The following is a 21,058-nucleotide window of genomic DNA, read 5'->3' on the forward strand; positions in this document are numbered from 1 at the left end:
GAGAAGACATATTTTTTAAGCTCCGAATTAATATTAAAATTAAGCTGTACCTCGATCCATTAATTTCCACATCAGTTTTAGATAGGCGCTTACAAAACCGGAAACGTTCCACACTTCTACCACAAGTAATTCAACTGTTATGTTGCAGTGAACCCATGGAAGAATTTCACTTTAGCCACCAAGATAATGAAATTAATGAAAGCGAAAAGGACCTTTTTGATTTAAATTTACAAAATGAATTAGATTTAAGCAATTACTAAAAGTTTTAGTATAATTAAAATAAATTAATGTATTAAGTTTGCATTAATGATTGTAAATGGGTTAATTTTTGGTGGTTAGTGGTTTAAATTCCATTTTTTAATAGAATTATTCTTACTGTCGAAATACTTTAAGGTTTTGGTTTGAATACCATGATTTTGTAGTCATTATTAATTTAGCACAGAAAAAGTAGTCATTTAACCTATAGTACGCTGGTCAAATCATTACAATTTGTAAAGCCCCTTGAATTGCTATTGAACAATTTTTCATTAAAATAAAATCAAGTGGTATTTTAATTTTTTATTGTTTGATACCTATTCCTATTAGGTTTCATGAGATGGTCTGGTCAGGTCAGATTTCATCAGCTCATAATAAATAGGAATCATTTGCTCCCAATAAATACAGAGAATTATTTTAGCTCCATGGCTTTGGTATCGTTTCGCCAGGTTGACAGGGCTTCACATACGATTTGTTACGCTTCGAAATATTGTAATGGATTTTTTCTTCATCTGTGCAAAAATTATTTCCTTTTGTATCGTTCAAGCATAATTTTGGCCGGGCGATATTTGCCTTCCGTGTTTTGGACTTATATTCTACATTCATTATAATCCGAAGACAAAGTGAAACCTACTGTTGAAGGAACCACTTCATTCTAAATACTATTTAAAAAAGGAATATTACGGTTTCATATCTGGTCACATCTTCAGGGGGTTTTTCGTCCAATGCTCGCTTCAAACGAATCAGTTGCATTCGCTGCAGGTTTCATGTGATAGTCTGGTCAGATTTCAGCAGCTCATAATAAATAGAACTCCTTTAGTCCCACTAAATACAGAGAATTTCCTTAGCGCCATGAATATTTGGCTTTAGTGCAGATTCGGCTGGTTGGTCGATCTTCACGTACGATCTCTTACGCCACTCTTGATGAGTTTGACAACAATCTTCATGGTGTAATGCCACCAAATCTTGGTCTTCAAACTTTTTTAGCTGGCCGGGCGATATTTGCCTTCCGTGTTTTGGACTTATACCCTACATCCGTCATAATCCGAAGACAAAGTGAAAGATAATGTTGAAGGGACCAAGGGTTTTTAAAAACTTAATTTACAATAAATAAATCTTTGTCACATAATAGTTTCCATATTTTCCTGATTTTTTTAAAATTTTTATTTAAAATTTTAAATATCGAAAGAATTATTTATATCACCAGAATGGGAAATTGAAAATATTTTCATAGAAAATTTGTGCTTGCAAAAACTTTTAATTAATCATATGCGATCGATATATTTAATAAATTTGTATAAAGAAACTTGGTCATGTTTCGAAAATTAATATTTACTAGTATTTCAAACGTTTGTCGTTTCTTTTTACAAAATGAGACCCTAAAAAACTATTACAAAAATATATTTTAAATACTCTGTAAGCTTTAAAAGTAATGTCTTGCAATAAAAAAGAAATATTTTCATTGAGCCAATTTAAATACATTAACAATATAGTATCATACTAAAATTTGGAAAGAAATTATGTTTATCTAAAGAAGAAATTAAGTTGTGCTACAAAAAAAGTTCCTTACATAGTCTGCCAGGAATTTTATTTTATGTAATACATAAATATTTATTGCATATGAAGGATGAGAAAAGACCTTACTTTTGCACATAATTGGATATGTCTTGAAATTTTCTTAAAATTTCTTATGTTTTCTCACCCACATGTTGATATGCAAATCTGTTTGTTTTTTCTTTCAAATTAAAATAATTTGAAAATAAAATTATCTACTCACAAAAAAAAAGCATATAAAAATCAAAGTACTCGTACATTTCAACATGTGTATGAATGAAAAGTTTTGTACGTATGCAGTACGTACCATTATCATCAACATCATCATCTGATAGAATAAAATAAACAAAAACAAAATTTTCACGGTCAAATACCAATATAATTATGTGGTCATGGAGGGTCTCATTTATCTATTTATTGTAGTATTTCTTTTTTTTTCTCTCTCTCTCAGGCGCATACAATGTGATGTGTCTCTATAACTGTCACTACTTTACGTTTTTCTTTTAGGTTTTTTTTGCAACTAAACGTACAAATAATTTGTTTCCATTGAAGAAAAATACTTTGACATTTAGCCAAATCATATATGGAATTAAATTTTTGCAAACGTTTGTGAGTGTGATCGCGATTTTTGCAAAATAGAAATTACCGGATAAATCAAGTTATGTTTTGTAATTTGTTGGATTATGTTGATGAATGTGTTTTTTATTGATTCCAGAGCATACAAAAAAAAAATATGCAAGTTTATGCACAAGTATGTGGCTATGTTTGAAGGTCTATGTGTAGGTGGTAAGGGTAAATATATTTAAAAATATATTTAATAAATGTCATTTAAACAAATTAAAGTAATAGAAATTTAAAAAAAATAGGAAAAAATAAAACAAATGAGTGACAGAACAATTTGCAAAACTTCCTGGTAGAAAAAAATTTAAAAACTTTTACAACATTATTTAATAATAAAAATATTACTGAACATTAAGAAGCAGTTTTCAAATATTTTATCTAATTATCTCTGGAATTTACTAAAAAGGTGATTTTCAGTTTAATGTCTTACATACATTGACAGCAACATTGACATAAACTCAAATCTCAATTGAAATTATAGGTATGTCTCTGTAACTAAATAATAATTTGCAATAATTTAGTTACTCAAAAGTTTATATTTAATACGTAATTTTTAATATGACTGCGTATTCAAATTAATCAACTACCAACTTTTAATTAACGCTTATTTTAACAACTAAATGTCAAAGCCCTTTTTTCACAGAAATCACTGATTTGGTCCAATGAACTTCCGCATTGAAATGGCCACAAGCAAAAACAAAACAAAATATCTATTCAATTCTTTGGAAAATAATTTATTTATAAATCTATGTAGGTACTCAGTTTGTTTTAATCTAGTTACATACAAATAAGTACCTTTATTTATAAAATTACTGTCAATGACACTACAATCTATGTTTGAATGTCTCTAATGTTTGGTTTGTTTTGTTGTCCATTATTCATTCGTTCATTCATTTATTTATTTTTTTTGGTACATTTTAGTTACTGTCAAACTGTCAGCTTGTCTGTCTATAAGTTTTTGAAATTGTATTTGTTGTATGTTAAGGTTGCACCACATGATTTCATTAAAATTACAACAAAAGCTTTATTGTTCATCATTGTGTGTTTGAGTTTAAATACCCTACATAGTTAATTTGAGATACTGAGTTGTATTGATTTGCAAAGATATCGGTGCAGGTATTATTTGTATAGAATTAAATGATTTTAGGTATTTAGATGAAGAACTATTAAAAAAAACAATTACTGCAATTGAAGGTGATTCTGTAGACACTTAAGTTAGATGTAAATTTTATCATTGACAAGTGGAAGATTTTAGCCATACAATTTCATTTAAAATGATCTGTCAAAAATATTAAAAATTAAATATACTTAAAAATAAAAATATATTGAAAATATTCATCAAATTAATTAAGGTAGATCACAGGTCAGGTCGAGTACTTTATTACCCTGTTTTTAAAATTTTGCAAATACCACATAATCTTAAAATAAAACAAGTAAGAAAGTATGGTCGGTCAAGCCCGACCATATAATACCCTACACCAAGTAAATGAGTAAAAATATTTTTCTTTTAAAATATCAATAATTTATATTTTTGAGTGATTTTTGGAAGTGGGCCTTATATGGGAGCTATGACCAATTATGGACCGATCACCATAAAATTAGGTCGTGTGATTTATGTCTATATTAAAGTTAACTATGTTGAATTTTGTGTGTATACCAACATTTTTAAGCGATTTATGCACGTTAAAGTGATTTTCGGAAGCGGGTCTTATATGGGAGCTATGACTAATTATGCACCGATCGTAATAAAATTTGGTGACATGAATTTCGTATGTATAAAAGTTATTTGGAGCGAAATTTGTGTAGATACATATATAAATAAACATTTATGACCGATAAAGTCCAATTTCGGGAGGACATTTGTATGGGGGCTATATGAAATAATGGACCGATTTCAGCCAGTTTCAATAGGGTTCGTCCTTATATGTACCAAATTTTATCGAAATATATTCAAAATTGCGACCTGTACTTTGCGCACAAGGTTTACATGGACAGCCAGCCAGCCAACCAGACGGACGGACGGACGGACATCGTTTAATCGACTCAGAAAGTGATTCTAAGTCGATCGGTATACTTTAAGGTGGGTGCTAGACTAATATTTTTGGACGTTACAAACATCTGCACAAACGCATAATACCCTCCCCACTATGGTGGTGTAGGGTATAATTATTGTTTGACTACTTATAAATAACACAGGTCTACAATGATTTCAGTGGCTCCAAAACTAAAACTGATTTTAAGTAATATTCGATACCCTGATTCTATCTGTATACCCTTTTTTCAATTATACGTGTAGTTTTCGAAAAGTTACAGGGTAAAACAACGAAACTAAAGATTTTTACAACATTTAAAAAAGGGAAAATTTTTTTTAAATTTTTAGCTTTTGTTTTGAAGCATTTGTACAATATAAAGTCATTCAAAGTATTGGCTATTGTTAGCTGTGACCTTTTCTCATATTTCTGGCAACATATCGGTTTCAAGCCAAAAAAACAATGCCCATCTTTTGAGGCCAAGAATAAATCAATCCAATCGAACAAATGGTAGTCAGACGGCGAACGGTCCGGACTATAAAGCGAGTAAGGCAAAACATCCCAACCACTTCATTCTATATACTTTTTAATAGGTATTGCATAATGTTGCCGATCGTCGTCATGATGGAATATTACGGTTTCATATGTGATGGTCTAGTCAAATTTTAGCAGTTCAGGCCAAATACAGTGAATTACTTTAGCGCCATGTATATTTGGCTTTGGTGACGATTCGGCTGGATGGCCGAGTTCACATACAATATCTCGATACATTACGCTTCGGGTTATCGTAACGGATCAGTTTTCATCGGAAGTAATGATTAGGGACTAAAATGATCTCTTGTTGAGTTTTATAACAATTTTCATGAAGTAGTGCCTCCAATTCTAGGTCTTCAAACTTTTTTTGCTGTCCTGGGCGAAGTTTGTTTTCCTTATTAAAATCACAACTTCTGAACCGCACAAACCGATTTACGAAACATACACAAGGCAAAATGACATGTTATGGTAACAACCTTTGGCATACGAAAAGGAACGCGCAATGAAATGTACGAAGCCTTCGTGAAGCATCAAGGCTTCCACAATTAGAACATCAAATGACACCATATAAGATCGATGTCCTAGGCATAAGCGAAACGAGAAGGAATAATAATGGCGAACTTAACACTGGAAATGGTAATACTATATAGATGGAAAATCAGAAACTCCCTCCAAACATGGAAGCCTACATCAGGTCTTATATTAATGATTCGCATTAAGAGCAGAGTAAGACATATCACCATGATACAGTATTACGCTCCGACAGAAGGCGCTGATGATACTAAGATGGATCTATGCACAAGTTACAGCCACGCTCAATGATATTCGCAGAGGAGATGTCATAATAATTATGAGTGACTTCAAAGCAAAGATAGTAAGTGACAATACCAACATCAGCACTACCATTCGTACACACGGTTGTGGAGTTAGAAACAACAATGGAGAGTGGTTAATTGAACTAAATATGCCAGATATTTCAACTCGTTATAGGAGATACACTTGCATAAGGAGATACACAAATGGAAATCACCTAATGACAATTCACGCAATTAGATTGATCATATATGCGTGAGCAGAAGATAGAGAAGCTCCTTAATGGATGTCAAAAACAGAATAGTTGCTTGCATTGGCAGTGATCGTGAGCTCATAACAGGCGAAATCAAGATCAAACTGAAATGGCAAAGAAGAACAGCCAGGCACACAAGACGAAAACGGCTCTACCTACCTCAGAAGAAACATTGGGTATAACCCAACCACAAAGAAAAGCTTGGAAAAGCTCAGACGACACTAGGAATATGGTTTCTCAAAGAACGGAAATCAAGCTGCAGTTAAACAACAACAACACTTTGAGACAGCAGTACTAACTGCTGTCCTTGAACGGCTTGCAATGTCGGCAGAAGAAGCGGCTAGCCAGAACAATATTACAAAACTACTACAATAGGAACCAACCAGTGGTGCACTACTAACAACAATGATGCACAGACACAAAGATGGAGAGAAGATTTCGAAGACATTAGTAACGTCACCACAGATGCAACTGAGGACAACGAAATTGAAAACAACAACTCTGCAGAAAATATGCTAAGAATAACAAGTATAAGTGAGATAAAGGAGGCCATCATGAAGTTAAGAAATAACAAGGCAACAGTCGAAATCTCAGCTGAACTTCTATGACCGCACATCACATCAGTATGGGAGGAAAAAAGGCTACCTCCAACTTGGAAGAATGGCATCATCTTGAAAGATTGCAACAACTTTAGAGGAATTACTCTGCTTAACACCATATACAATATACCATATACTAGCAGTTATAATACAGAGAAGGCCTAAAATTAAAATATAGAACATTCTACGTGATGAACAGGCAGGTTTCCGGCCTAACAGGAGTTGCGTAGACTAGGGAAACACTCTAATTATTCACGTATGTGATAAAAAACGATTTAGATGCAAAAATGATTTCAAAACGACAAAAGGTGTGATGTGTTTGTTTGAATCGTTTTGTCATATTAGATTCAAATTCCAATTCGCTTCAAAAGTAATTTATCGAAATTAAATTTTCACATTAATTAAGGTAAACAAATGGAGAGTTGCATATTTTGTTGTTTTTTGCTATAAAATTTATACGGAATGCACCAAAAATTTTATAAATTGTTTTTGAAATTGATTTCAGTTTTGAAAACGATCGTTTTTCATCACATGCCTGATTATAATAAAACAATCTCTAGAATGGCGTACTCCGCTGTACCTACAGTTCGTAGATTTGTATGGGGGCATTTGTATGGGGACTAGCTGAAATCATGGACCTATATTGTCAATTTTCAATACCAAACAAACCTTAGCTCCTTTCGTTTGGCGGACCCAGAATATATATACTGTTGTGGGTCTGCGACAAACATTTTGATGTGTTACAAACGAAATGACAAAATCAATATACCTCCCATCTTTTTTGATGGTGAATATAAAAAGAACTAGCAAGGAAACAAACTTGCCCATAGTCTAATTCTGATTATTTGTGGAGGATATTTTAAATTCGTCTCTGTCAATATAGCATCATTATAAGTTTTTAATTAGATTTGTACGATACGATGTATTTAAAATAAATACGAAACTTGATTTTCATAAATCTTAAAGGGTATACAACATTCGTCGTATACTTTAATAGGCCTTAAACTTATTTTAGCTCATTTACTTGCTACATTTGTTGTAAATAACCATTATAAATTTAATATTTATCTAAACCAATCTAAACTGAATGTCAAACTTAGCAGGTGGCTGAGAGTGTACAGTAAGAAGTATTGCTTGCATATTCTCAAAATCTAAAGACACAAGTAGACACATGTGTATGAATTTCAAAATTTTACATTGATTCATTACATTATGCATTTACTTATTCCTTAAATCACAAACACAACAATAACCTGAATGAATGAATGGATGCATTTATTAGATTTACATGTACACGTGTATATAAAATTTACATATTTATCATGGTGTAGGTAAGTGTGTGTGTGCAGTTCTCTCCCTTATACATTATTGTATGTATGTCCGTTAGAGTATATAAATAAGCATATAAACTCTCAAACACACGTACACACACAAAAGGCTTACAAAAACATTTGTAGAATTTATGAAAATTTATTTTAAAATTATTATCGTCATTTTATACTTACTAAATATGATGTTCTCTTCTATTTATCTCTTTCCCAAAAGAGCAGTAGCAGCAGCAAACAATAGTAACCACAGCATCAAAGTTTAGTTTTATATGCTCAATTAATGTTTTATTATGTGCACACAACTTTGTTGCCGTTTTTTCTTTGGATAGCTATGTGGGAGGAAGTTTAAACTTGTCAAGCTGTTTGTAGCATACTGAAGGAATTGGTTTCTGAGGGAAAATCAGTTCCTAAAATACTTAAAATTGCCCAAAAAGAAAAACATAAATAAGAAAAAGTCCACTTTTTAACTGACTTAAATTTTACTTTCAAAACGATATCCAAATCCATGCTGGCACTGATGTTTACCAGATGTTTTATGCTATAACACAAGTGACAAATGTTGCTCAATTTTCACCATACTTTACGGTATAATTTCAGAGTAGTTAGAACTAATTTGTGAAACACACGTTCTCTTCGAAACAACACATTTGAGCTCTATACAGATGAATAAAAACCTGTGAGTGGTATGGGAGGTGACTACTATATTCCCCAATTTTAGGGATGATGACGACACATTCAAATCTATAGCTATTCAGGGTGCCGGATCACGAAGATATATCTGACAATAAGATTGTGAAGGATGTGGATAAAACCCCATTTATGATGTAAGTTGTCTATACCGCGAAATCTTTATGGGTATCCTCATACCAGATAGTCTACTCTGACTGCAAGCTCGATATCGATGCTTATATGTTCTATATTTTAGAGATACATGTTGGCGACTGGATGCTTTCAAGGTGTCGAATACGGTTATGGTAACTGTGTTAACAGGACCCTATTTGATGGTTATGCCGGTCAAACCCTAAGTCATTTAGAGCTTTTTCTACTGAGAATATATTCACATAGATTAATGCATGCTCGATATCCTAGAAATATCATTTTCATTAAATGTATCCTCGATAGGCAAAGTGGTATCCATCATTCTCTCATTTAAATATGCACGCTGTGCCTTGCAGACATCAACCAGTATTACCAGTATTTTCAGTAACACCTTTGAGCATAATTTTCACAGTAATTACCATCTAAATCTATCCTCATTCCATGTCTTCCCTAAAAATTTCAATTATATTTGACATGATGGCTGATATCGACTGTTTGAGTAACGCAGGGAATATACATCTAATCCTGGAGAATTACTGCACACAAAATGTGCAGTCTTTACAACCTGGATAAGTATATTATCGACTGCTTGAGTGACGCAGGAAATATTCCATCTATGTCCATCTCATTTATGTGATTTTGAGATGCAGCAAGTTAGTCTAACACAGATCTCTTATTTACATCGTCTTTACAATCCGGAAAATGTGTTCCCATTAGAATTTCGAATGTTTTGTTACTTCTTTGGTTAATCAAAATCTTTGAATAATAAGCAAATCTACGCAGAAATGCTGCCATGATTTCCTCTTTGCTTTTTAAGTTTCCCTTTTGAAAGTATTGAAGCTGCAGATCCACATAATATGGGCAGTAGAGTGTCCCTTAGAATTAAATGTTGAAACGATAACCGCTGAAAACTTTCGTAATGACCTAAAATACCAACAAAAAATGTTACTTTGTTCTAATAAGGGCAACACGTGCCGACTTTCGATTTAGTTTTGAGGTGCATTTACAAGGTGAAAAAATGCATTTTTTTCAGTTTTTTTAAAAATTTTGCCATTACGTAATTACTTTTGCAATTAATTGTCATTCAAATAAGATATCACAGACAAAAATTTGTTAAAAAATGTTAAAGTTATTAAAAAATAGCACAAAAATGGAAATTAACCCTTAAGAGCCTTGGGGTCAAAATAACTGTGTGTTTTTCGTGATTTTAAAAGTTCAGAGTCATTTGGACCCCTAGTGATATTAAGGGTTAATTTTAATTTTTGTGATGTTATTATAAATACTAGACTTTATGTAATATTTTTCTTAAGTTTCATCAAAATCGTTCCAAAAATATTTCGCTATATTTCCATGAGAAATTCTAAATATTAAAAAATTTTACTTTTGACCGACTGGAAACAAAAACTGCATCACAAACAGTTTTTGTTTCCAGTCGGGGTATGCTTAGTCTGTCCAGGTTCTTCAAAGGTCTGCTTCCTTTGAAATCTTTACCACAGAGCTGTCTTGGATCTTTGGAATATGTTTGTTAATGGGTGAAACTTCTAATAGAGAATCCGACGAGATAAATACTTCGGCTCTCGGTCGGATAATGACTAATTATTTGTGAATACTGTCTATGGATGCAATCCGAGGAGACAAATTCTTCAGCTCTCGTCGGCTAACTACAACTTATTGACTATACTAGTTAATGAGTACAATCCGACGAGATAAATGCTTCGGCTCTCGTTCGGCTAACGACTAATTATTCGTAAATACAGCTTATGGATGCAATTCGATGAGATAAATTCTTCAGCTCTCATCGGCTAACTACAACTTATTGGCTATGACTAGCTAATGAATACGATCCGACGAGATAAATGCTTCGGCTCTCGGTCGGCTAACTACGGATTTTAACTACGGTATTAATACGAAGTAAGAATTTAGATCTCGTCTAATTATGCTTTGTTACCCGGGCACAAAGTATAAGTAGATCGGAACTTCAATTCTAGCTCCTCATGTTCCTGTTTTCTTAAATGTCTTATATTAGAATTCACATATACTGTTTGGAAATTATTGAAAACAAATTAGAATTCATATAAACTGTTTAGGAATTATTGACAATAATATACTAATACATATTGTGTTAGTATTAATTATGTTATGTTGATGTATTGACTTTTGTAACTGCACGTTACACCTTCACGATTTAAGGGTTAACGTTTTCCAATTTTAGTAAAACTTTCAGACTATATTTATAATTACCTGGCTATAATATTCTAAATAGCTTTTACTTAAAATTCATAACAGTAAGAAAATTCGGCTCATTCGCAAAAATATGGCCAAACTTTTAATCGTAGGTACGGAAAAACTGTAGGAGGTATTGACATACTTTTTTCACATTTTTATTCCCTATTATGTTGTCAATTAATCCCCATGTGATGATCAAAAAATTCTAAAATTTTTTTAAAAAAATTTTTTAAAATTTTAAAGTGTAGTTTTGAAACTGCCGTTAAAAAAAATATATTTTTTTGGTTATACCTGCGATTAGGTTAGCTGTATCCTATGAAGATAAAAACTCATATATAAGTAAAGATATATTCTAAGTAAAAAAAAAGTTTTGTTTTAATATTTCTCAAAATATGTTAATTTTGTTCCTACATTTCTTGTTCTAGTGGCCTGAGATACGTTAATGGCCTGGCGATTTTTAATAACTTTAACATTTTTTAACCAATTGTTGTATTTAATATCTTATTGGAACGACAATTACGTACACATTTCGATTATTTTAAATTTAATTGCAAAAGTAATTATTTAATGGCAAAATTTTTAAAAAAAATCTGAAAAAAACTCGGTCATGATAGAAAAACAAAATTTCATTTTTAACTATAGTTATATATATATAAAAAAATATAGGGTACCCGTTCCAAATTTCCCAAAAAAAAATGTTTTTTTTGCCTTATAAGGGTCAGATAATCCATATTTTTCAGATATTATCACTGGTGTTATTAACCGCACGTTCATTCAGAGCACACGACTATCACGCAGATCGCACACATCTATCAAATTGAGTATCGACCACACGACACATTATAGGGAAAATATTTTAACCAACGTATTCCCGGCGGAATATAATATTTATCAATTCAATTCAAATGTCCTCAAACACTACTCTCTCTTCCTCCATCTCATAACTTTATTTCCTTACATCAGCACAATTCGTTGCATATATAGGAGTGTTGGTTATACAAACATTTCGTGGAGTCAGTTTTTCTACGAATTTCGAAAGATATATCTAGTCAAAACTGCATCGTAAAAGTTATATTTCGATGGTCGCAGAACAAGCATTCTAGTGATAGTATCCAATTAAGAATTCTAAATGAACCAGTATTACTTACCAGAGTAATATTAATGGCTTATGACCGTAATTTCAACAAATAGATATCTGCGGTGTAAAATACCCAGCAGATAAATTAAAGGGTAACGTGACATTGATTTCAAATCAATATCTACGAAAAAGTACCAAATATTATTACTATATAAGTGTCTAAGCACTAATAGATATCTATTTGTTGAAATAAGGGGCATTATTCCCTGATCCTATTGAAAAAAATTGGTCTAACTATTACCGTTATTGCTTTTGTAGTGATGATATATGAGCACTGCCACTGCAAATTTATGTCTGGTTCTATTTAATGTTTTTTTTTTTATTATAAAACCCATATTTAGTGTTACCAGTTGCCATTGACACTGTACACTCTGGTTTTATTTGCATTCTAATATTCACACATACATATTTGCATGGGAATAATATGTCTTTGTGTGGGTATATTGTTTAGATTCTCATACATTGAACTGTTAAAATATAATTTTTGGTTGTCGTTTTGTTTCTCCATGATGATTTATTATATTAGAATTGTTGTAGTTGCAGTTGTAGTTTTTGTTATTCTTCTTCCCACTGTGTCATTATTTGTGTAAGTATTTGTTTTCAAAGAAACTAACAACCAACCATTACAGTTAAACAAAATACTATTACATACATTCTGTGTGTTTTACATAGTTACCCTGTTTTACATATTCTATTGTTATTGTTGCTATTTTAATTATAATTTTGATCTTATTACTAAATTATGACTGTTTACAATTTAAAATTTATATGATGCATTTAGTTTTTTGTTTTGTTGTTTTGCTTCTTATTAAATGTTTATCCACTTTTGTAATTATTACATTTTATCGTTTCTGTCTGTTGGTTTTTAATAAGAAAATTTACTAAAGATGTCAAAACAGCGTAATTTTTTTATAAGAAAAACAATTTGTTATTTACTTTGTAATACATGCACAATAGGGTGGATTATCGAGATATAAAATTATTATCCGACATCAAAAAAACCAAATGTGGAAAATTTTTACAAAATTGGATAATGTCAGAGGTTGCACTTTTTATTTTAAATTTCGAGATGTGCATCAAATTAGCAATATGAATTTTCCAAAAAAAAAATAATTTTGAAAAAAAATCCAATAATTTTTTTTTGGTATTTCAATTATCCATAGATGTTTAAACCTTAGAGAATAGACATAGAGCGGAAACTCTCCTGTCAAAGACCTAACTCAGTTGTCAGAAACCTAAGTGGTGAGAATGTATTAGTAGAAAAAACTATGTGAAAACAAAAACAATACTCGTATGTGTGATTATTTTGAGTAATTTTTTTCTAGTTTCCTCTCTATATTTCTCTATGTTAAAAGTTTAAATATCCATTTCAATTTGATACCAAAAAAATCATAAAATTTCATAAATATCTCAAATGCCACATTTTACATTTTCAAATATTTTGTTAAAAGATATTAAAAACAAGGTATTAATAAACACTAGAGGATTAAAAATTCAATTTTTAGAGGTTGTGCCTATTATAGGATTATAGATTTATTTCCAAAATTATTTAATTTTGCCCAGGTTTATGCTACTGATTCTAACTATTTTCAATAGAATTTGTTCTTTTATCATAGGAATAATATTTGCAAAATTGTGCAATATATTTAAAGAATATAGGAAAATATTTTTGAAAACTAAATGGTCTTCCAATAGAGACTTCCGAACGTTGACAGTTGATAACTTCCATATTGTCTATCATTTACCCAGTTTCGAATCACCATTGATGGACATTAACGTTTGATTAGCAAAATTGCTAATTAAAATTGGTGTTCCAATCGGACAACTCTCCGCTCACATGTGATGCAAGAGCATCCAATGCATCCTGAAAATGTCACCGTTTGGTGTGTATTTTGGGTTGGCGGTTTCATCATGTCATGTCGAGCGCTATAGTTTGATGATTACCAACTTATTTTGGCCTGAATTTGAAGATATGGAGGGCATGGTCATCTCACGTGGAGGTGATTTGAACTGTCCACTGATTTCGTGGTATTTCCTTAAATCGTATGTCTATTCGCATAAGCTACAAATCACAGCGGTCCTTAAAGCCAATATAACCCAATATTGTGGCCAAAACTATAAGGAATCACTGAACAAGGATTCCGGGGTATTCAAGATTGGTAATTTTAAAATAGCTGATCCAATGTGGCGGCGTAAATTTTAAAATGTCTTCTGATTTACATGAAAATCGGTATACGAGGTTATTCAAAATTGCTGATTTCGAATCTGATGTAAATTTTTTCAGATTCAAAATGGCGGATCCAATATGGCGAGAACTCTCTCCTCTAACTGAGATATTCTTACAAAAAGTTCGCAATTTTTCCGATTCATAATTCAAAACATTGCGGCATTCAACTTTATCAACAATAAAATTGTAAACAGCAGCATTCTTCTCCTCTTTCTTTTGCTCATCCAACCAAAATTCCGCAAGTTTGCCATTTTGCAAACAGAGGCTGCTACGAAAATATATTTCTAAATATTTCTCATTGTTTAAACCCGGCTAAAGTTTATCCAAAATTCATTTTTCAGAAAAAAATATAAAATTAAAGTTTTTTTTTCTCCATTACCCCACTTGGGGGCATTTGGCTTCCACAAAGCATCTCCATTTTATACGAATTGTTGAAGTAGTTGCCTTTCGCGTATTTCCCATGTAGATTGCACTGTCCTTCCTAATTATTGGAGTATCGTGCGTCTCCATGTACGGATGTTGCCATTAAATCCATTGTTATTGTTTGTATCAGTTTAAACGGTTGTTGTTTCAGCTAAGTAGATGATTGGTCTGCTGTAGCGGGTCTTCGGATATATGTATGATGTTGCCATAAGGATTCAGTCGATTGTTATTATTGCCTTGTGTCAGTTTCGTTAATCGGTTGTTGATCCAGCTAAGTAGATGATTGGTCCGCTGTAGCTGGTCTAGGAGAATGGTGCTGCCATCTGTCGTTGCCTAGAAAAAACGCCCTCTGTGTATTTGGTGTAGTGGTGGGGAACTTTGCTGATCTTTTATTCCTACCTTTTTCTCCCAGGGGGTAGCCTTTTCCATGATGTTATCCACTTTTCCAGGTGGAGGAGTGCTCAGGGGGCTTCTGGGATGGATTGTTTATAGGGAGGTTAATTTAAAAAAAAAACTCCAAAACCATGATTTAAATTTTTCGTCCTCTGCCAGGGATCGAACCTGGGGTGCTTGGTTTTGTAGGCAAGCACTTTAACCACTACACCATGCCGCCACAAAAAAAAATAAAATTAATGGTTATGTCAGAAATGTGATTTTTTTTTTGCCAAAAACTATTTTTTTTACAAAATCTTTTTCTTAAACTTTTAAGCACTTACTATCACTTACTTTTGTTTCCCATATTTAATTTAAATTTATGTTTGTTTTTTAACTATTTAAATAAACTTTGCTCACAAATTATGACTTTGACCGCTTCCTAAAGTCACCGTTAATTTTTTACAAATACAAAACATGCCGTTATTTTCTTGTTTTCTTTATCAAATACCAACAGCAAAAAATGCGGTCTTGAAAGTGCAAAACGCATACAAGTCGAATCAACAGAGAATATTTAGGGAAATCTCATCCGCCGAAGTCCTTCCCTAGTGACCTTCAAGATACGGATGGAAATATATGCTCTTCCATAAATGTTTATGGCAACTGTGTTGATATACTTATGACAGAGTGTTATATATAAATGTAATGAAAATTATTTAATAAAACTTCTTGTATCTAGTTATTTAGTAAAATAATTCTCATCAGACTTAGTAGGTTTACAGATTTCGGAAATAATTGCCTTTTCATATTTCCTATGTAAATTTCATTCTTTGTATCAATTATATTTTCAATCTAATCATACATAAACTTTTTGTACTTAAAGGATAAAAAAATCTATACCTGGTATGAAGGTGAGGCATCAGCAAATGAATTGTATAATGGACGCTTAAATCTCATTACGAATCATGATGATTATGGTAAGGCAACGGCAAATTTAACAGCAATACGTGAATCAGATCAGGGTTGGTATCACTGCCAAATAGTTTTTCCCAATCGTACACCGAGTATACGCAATAACGGTACATGGTATTATCTGACCGTACAAGGTAAGCTATTTAAAATTACAACAAAACTATCACTATTACTTTGGCATACATTTACACAATCCTCATACAAATGACACAATTATGTATGATACTCACACAACATAAACAAAAACTACAATTCATAGAGTAAAATTGCTCATACTAAAGTAACAATGATTTTTTTTTGCCATTTGCATACATTTCATACATATCTACACGTTTTTAAAACAAACTAATGAACTTTTATTGTGTTACTAAGTGTATCCTTGTATCGTTTTTATTTTCTATTTTACATGTGCTTTTTTTGTTTGTTTTCTACACTTTTTGTTTAGGTGGCTCTCTAATAAAAATACCACCAGTGAATCAAACAATTATGGAAGGACAGACAGCATTCTTTCATTGTGTCATGAAATATCCAAATACATCAGAGACCGTTTGGTATAAGGATGGAGTTTTACTGCAAGATATACCCGATCTAATACATCGTTCACGTTTGAGTCCACAAGGCAGTTTAAGTATTGATCCAACTATGATGAGTGATTATGGTGAATATGAATGTCATGTGCGCAGTAATGATGATGAAGTCCAAACCGCCAAAGCATTTCTAAATATACAATGTAAGACAATGTGTGTGTGTGTGTGTCACTAGAATTCATGTATTGTGTTTAATTTTTTTGTATTTAGGAGGGACATTCCATTTTGAAATACATATATTCTCACAAAATAGTTTCAAAGTATTTAGGGCACCTCAGATATGTACATTCAAAAGTTTTCTATACCTTGGCCCGGGGTTTTTAAAATAACGAACACAATTTCACACCAATTTCATTTATATTCAAACAAATAATGATATGTAAAAGTTTCTAGGTAATTAATTAATAAAAAATTGGATTTTCGTATTTTTCGGATCGAAAAATCGATTTACTCTTTAATTCCTGCACGTATACTAAACTATAAATATAAGTTTTGCTTTCAGTTCCAAATGGACTAAATTTAGATAAAGTTAAAAATTTTGAACCAGTTCTCGTAGCCCGAATATAATGAAATTTGGCGTTCATGCGTAAACCTGATGACATTGCAGTATTATGTTCGAAAATTTGAAATCAAATTTGAAAATTCGGATTTATGTTCGAAAAATATTTAAAAATGTTAAAATAATCTTGATATCATGTAAATCGTGCAATATTATATTCAAAATTTCGAAAAATTGTTTAAAGGTTTTAAAATAATCCATAAATCACGAGGATTCTTAAAAAAAATAACTTTAGTTTGATTTAATCGGAAAACAGATTTGGCTAATCTTTTTTTCAGGTTCGTTGTAATACAATTTAAGTTTTTACTAAAAAAAAAAAATAACCACGCCCACTTTTTTCGATATATCTAAAATCGCAGAACGGTTGTACCGATTTGAGTATTTTTTTTTAAATGTTAGCAATAGTCCCCAACAGTTCTTTACAGAAAGAAAAATTGTCCACGCCCACTAATACGACCACTTATTCTCCCACATATCAAATAAAAAGGCAGTGACTCAACTTCAAATGGGCCACTATGTTAGCAGTAACGAAGCAATCTGCCGCCACAATGTTGTTATATTCCGAAATGCCAAGATATTACTTCGAATCAATCGTCAAAGAAATTTCAACGGCGGAAACAAGGAAATTCAGTTCCATATTTCCCCGATTTATTTTCACCGACGCATTACATTTACACAGTCCATCCAAAAAACGATGAGTTCGTTAGCTGTTGGTCTACGTTCGTGTCCCAACATCATTTGCGAATTCAAATATGCTGAATTTTTTGACACATATACAGAAGCGTCATTGGGAATACAGCTTCGGAGATGGTGTGTTTTCGTCAAATGCTCACCAAATACGAATATTGTTTTCGATAATTATCTCAAAATGTTTCCCATCCAAACCGACTGATTTGTGGAGCAAATATGTGATGATATTTTGCATCAGATGCGTATTAGAACATCAAATCCAAATTTGCAACTGAGCGAGGAAATTTACGACGAAGTAGGTATTATCCGATACCTACTTCGTCGAGAGTTGCTACTCGAAAAACTATAAGATTGCGCTGCCTTGAGGGAATCAGTTCGAATAAATATTCCACTATTGAATCGAAAACAAAAATATGCGTACGAAACACTTATGAAAGTTGGGAAAAATGATCCCAGCGGAATTGGAAAACCTTTTTTGATCGCGTTGATTTTGGCAACGATACGGTCGCAGAATTATATGGCATTGGCTTCATCAGGAATTGCAGCTACTTTTTTGGTAGGCGGTAGAACTGTTCATTCATCACTTAAGTTGCCACTGAATATGAAAATCAATGAAAATCCAACATGAAACATTTCCAAGAACAGTGCGATTTCCAAAGTCTTGCAGCATAGAAAACTGATCATTTGGAATGAGGGTACAATGGCCCATAAAAAGTCTTTGGAGGCATTGGATAAAACGTTGCATGATTTATGAATCAATCCAATTTACGGAACAATATACTGATGATGTGGTGATGAACATTGCCAGCCCATGAACTTAATGCACGTTTGATGTGGAATCACGTCAAGAAACTAAAATTTACTGTAAACATGCGTCGAGCTGCAGAACGATCAATATAGATAAGTTTTATCCAAACAATTGCTGAACATTGGCAAAGCAAAAATCTCGGTTGACATTTCGGCAGTCTACATCAATTTTCCGTCACTTTCTGCCAGTTCACCGAATCAAAATCCTAACTTATCCAAAAGGTGTTTCCAAACATTGCACAAAATTACAAAAATATTGGCTGCGAAAAACATTGATGTCGACGAATTTAATTTTAAGATTCAAAGTGAAATTGCTATCGAATTCATGAATTACAAATCGGTAGATTCCGTTACTACTCAAGATAATATCGTCAACTATCCAACCGAGTTTTTTAACTCGCTGGAAATACACGGACTACCGCCTCACAATCTCCAACTTAAAGTCGGATCCGTAATCAAAATGTCACCCGACTTGCGGTAAAAAACCTGATGTGATATATTGTGATATTTGGATAGCGATCTGGATTTCAGAATATTAGGCTATTCTGCGATCCATCAATACTACATTCTACACGTTCAATAAATATCGCGATACAGGATCGCGGTCAATGTATTTTTAACGTGTACCAGTGCCCTTAAAGGATAAGACGTTTTGGTATCACGGATACCAATGACTCCTACCGACATGCAATTCGATTTTAAATGCTTGCAGTTTCCGGTACGGCTTGCATTTGCAATGACAATTAACAAATCTCAAGGGCAGTAATTGTCTGTTTGCGGCATTATTCATGAAAAACCATACTTCTCTCATGATCAATTGTATGTAGCCTGTTCCCGTGTCGGAACACCATCAGCATTATTAGCAAATGTCGTGTATCACAAAACTTATGAGAGGATGCAACATTTCGTTTTTGCAAAGTAGATCGCAAAAGTAACAAGATTTTTTCATTTATGAGCGCTGAAATATAGACATTTCATGTTATCATGTTTTTGCAAAATACTAAGAGCTCAACAAAATGAAAAATTTATCCTAAATCGGAACAAAATTAACCAAGTTATAAACCCTCTGACCCGCAAACTTTAAAATGCTAAAAAAAGTGGTCGAATAATTTTGTTAGGGTAATTATGGCCCAATACAGAACATGCATCAGAAACTAATTTTCAAATTAAGTTTAGGAACCAAGTGAAAAAAGGTGAAGAGTGCCTCAGGGCATTGTTTCCGGTTTAGGAGTAAAAACAATAATTATGATACGATTTTATTTTGAAAAACTAATGAAAGAGAACTAATAACTAGAGGGTTAACGGATTGCTAAGTCTAAGATTTTCTATTTCAATAACAGTATTTAAAGGTTTAACACTTATTTCTGTATTAGGAATAGAGCTAGACGCAATGGTTAGGACAAAGAACTTTAACCTTTAAAAACGTATTAAGTTTTGGTGAGCTATAGATTTCCATTAATACTAACATTCCTTTATTAATGGAATAACCCTAATATTTGTACATTCTATGACGTAAATATGTACGTATATAACACAAAAAACTTTTATATTTCACTTGCATCGTATTTGTTTTTCTCATTCACAGATAAAGCCAAAGTAATTTATGCACCACCAGAGGTTTATTTACCATACGGTCAGCCAGCAGTTTTAGATTGTCATTTTCGTGCGAATCCACCATTAAAGAATCTTAGATGGGAAAAAGATGGACTACTCTTTGATTCATACAATGTACCAGTAAGTCATACAAACTCAACACCATTTCCCTAAAGTCTAAGCTTAAAACGATTAAAACTATACCAACGTAAATACGTTACTATTGGAAATGGTGATGATTTGAATATTTGTTTTTTTTTTTTTGTTGTCATAACAAACTATGTATGAAATTTCTAACTTTGTATTTTTCTTTTTTTGGTTTTGCATCTTCAGGGTGTATTCTATAAAATGAATGGCAGTTTATTCTTTTCAAAAGTTGATGAATCACATGCTGGCAGTTATACATGTACGCCATACAATGATCTGGGTACCGATGGTCCATCACCTGTCATTAATGTAATTGTTTTGCGACCACCAATATTCACAATAACACCGAAAGCAATTTACATACAGAAATTAGGTGAAACGACTGAATTGCCATGTCAAGCCATCGATCGAGATGGCACTAATCATCCGTCTATTGATTGGAAAAAGGTAAGTTCTATGCGTACGATTATTATTCTAGGTTTGCTTATTGTGTTGTATTATTTCGGATTAA

General features: G+C 32.3%; 1 protein-coding gene across 1 annotated transcript in view; it reads left to right on the forward strand.

The window, feature by feature from the left end:
* bdl (borderless) overlaps window positions 1-21,058 on the forward strand; it is a 66,061-nt gene that overhangs the window by 21,607 nt on the left and 23,396 nt on the right. The window contains exons 2-5 of the mRNA XM_065500982.1: window positions 16,076-16,298; window positions 16,610-16,894; window positions 20,393-20,541; window positions 20,734-20,994. Coding sequence (XP_065357054.1) covers window positions 16,076-16,298; window positions 16,610-16,894; window positions 20,393-20,541; window positions 20,734-20,994 — 918 coding nt within the window. The remainder of the gene's footprint in view (window positions 1-16,075; window positions 16,299-16,609; window positions 16,895-20,392; window positions 20,542-20,733; window positions 20,995-21,058) is intronic.

Source organism: Calliphora vicina, chromosome 2 (assembly GCF_958450345.1).
Source record: "Calliphora vicina chromosome 2, idCalVici1.1, whole genome shotgun sequence".
NCBI classification, from domain to species: domain Eukaryota; kingdom Metazoa; phylum Arthropoda; class Insecta; order Diptera; family Calliphoridae; genus Calliphora; species Calliphora vicina.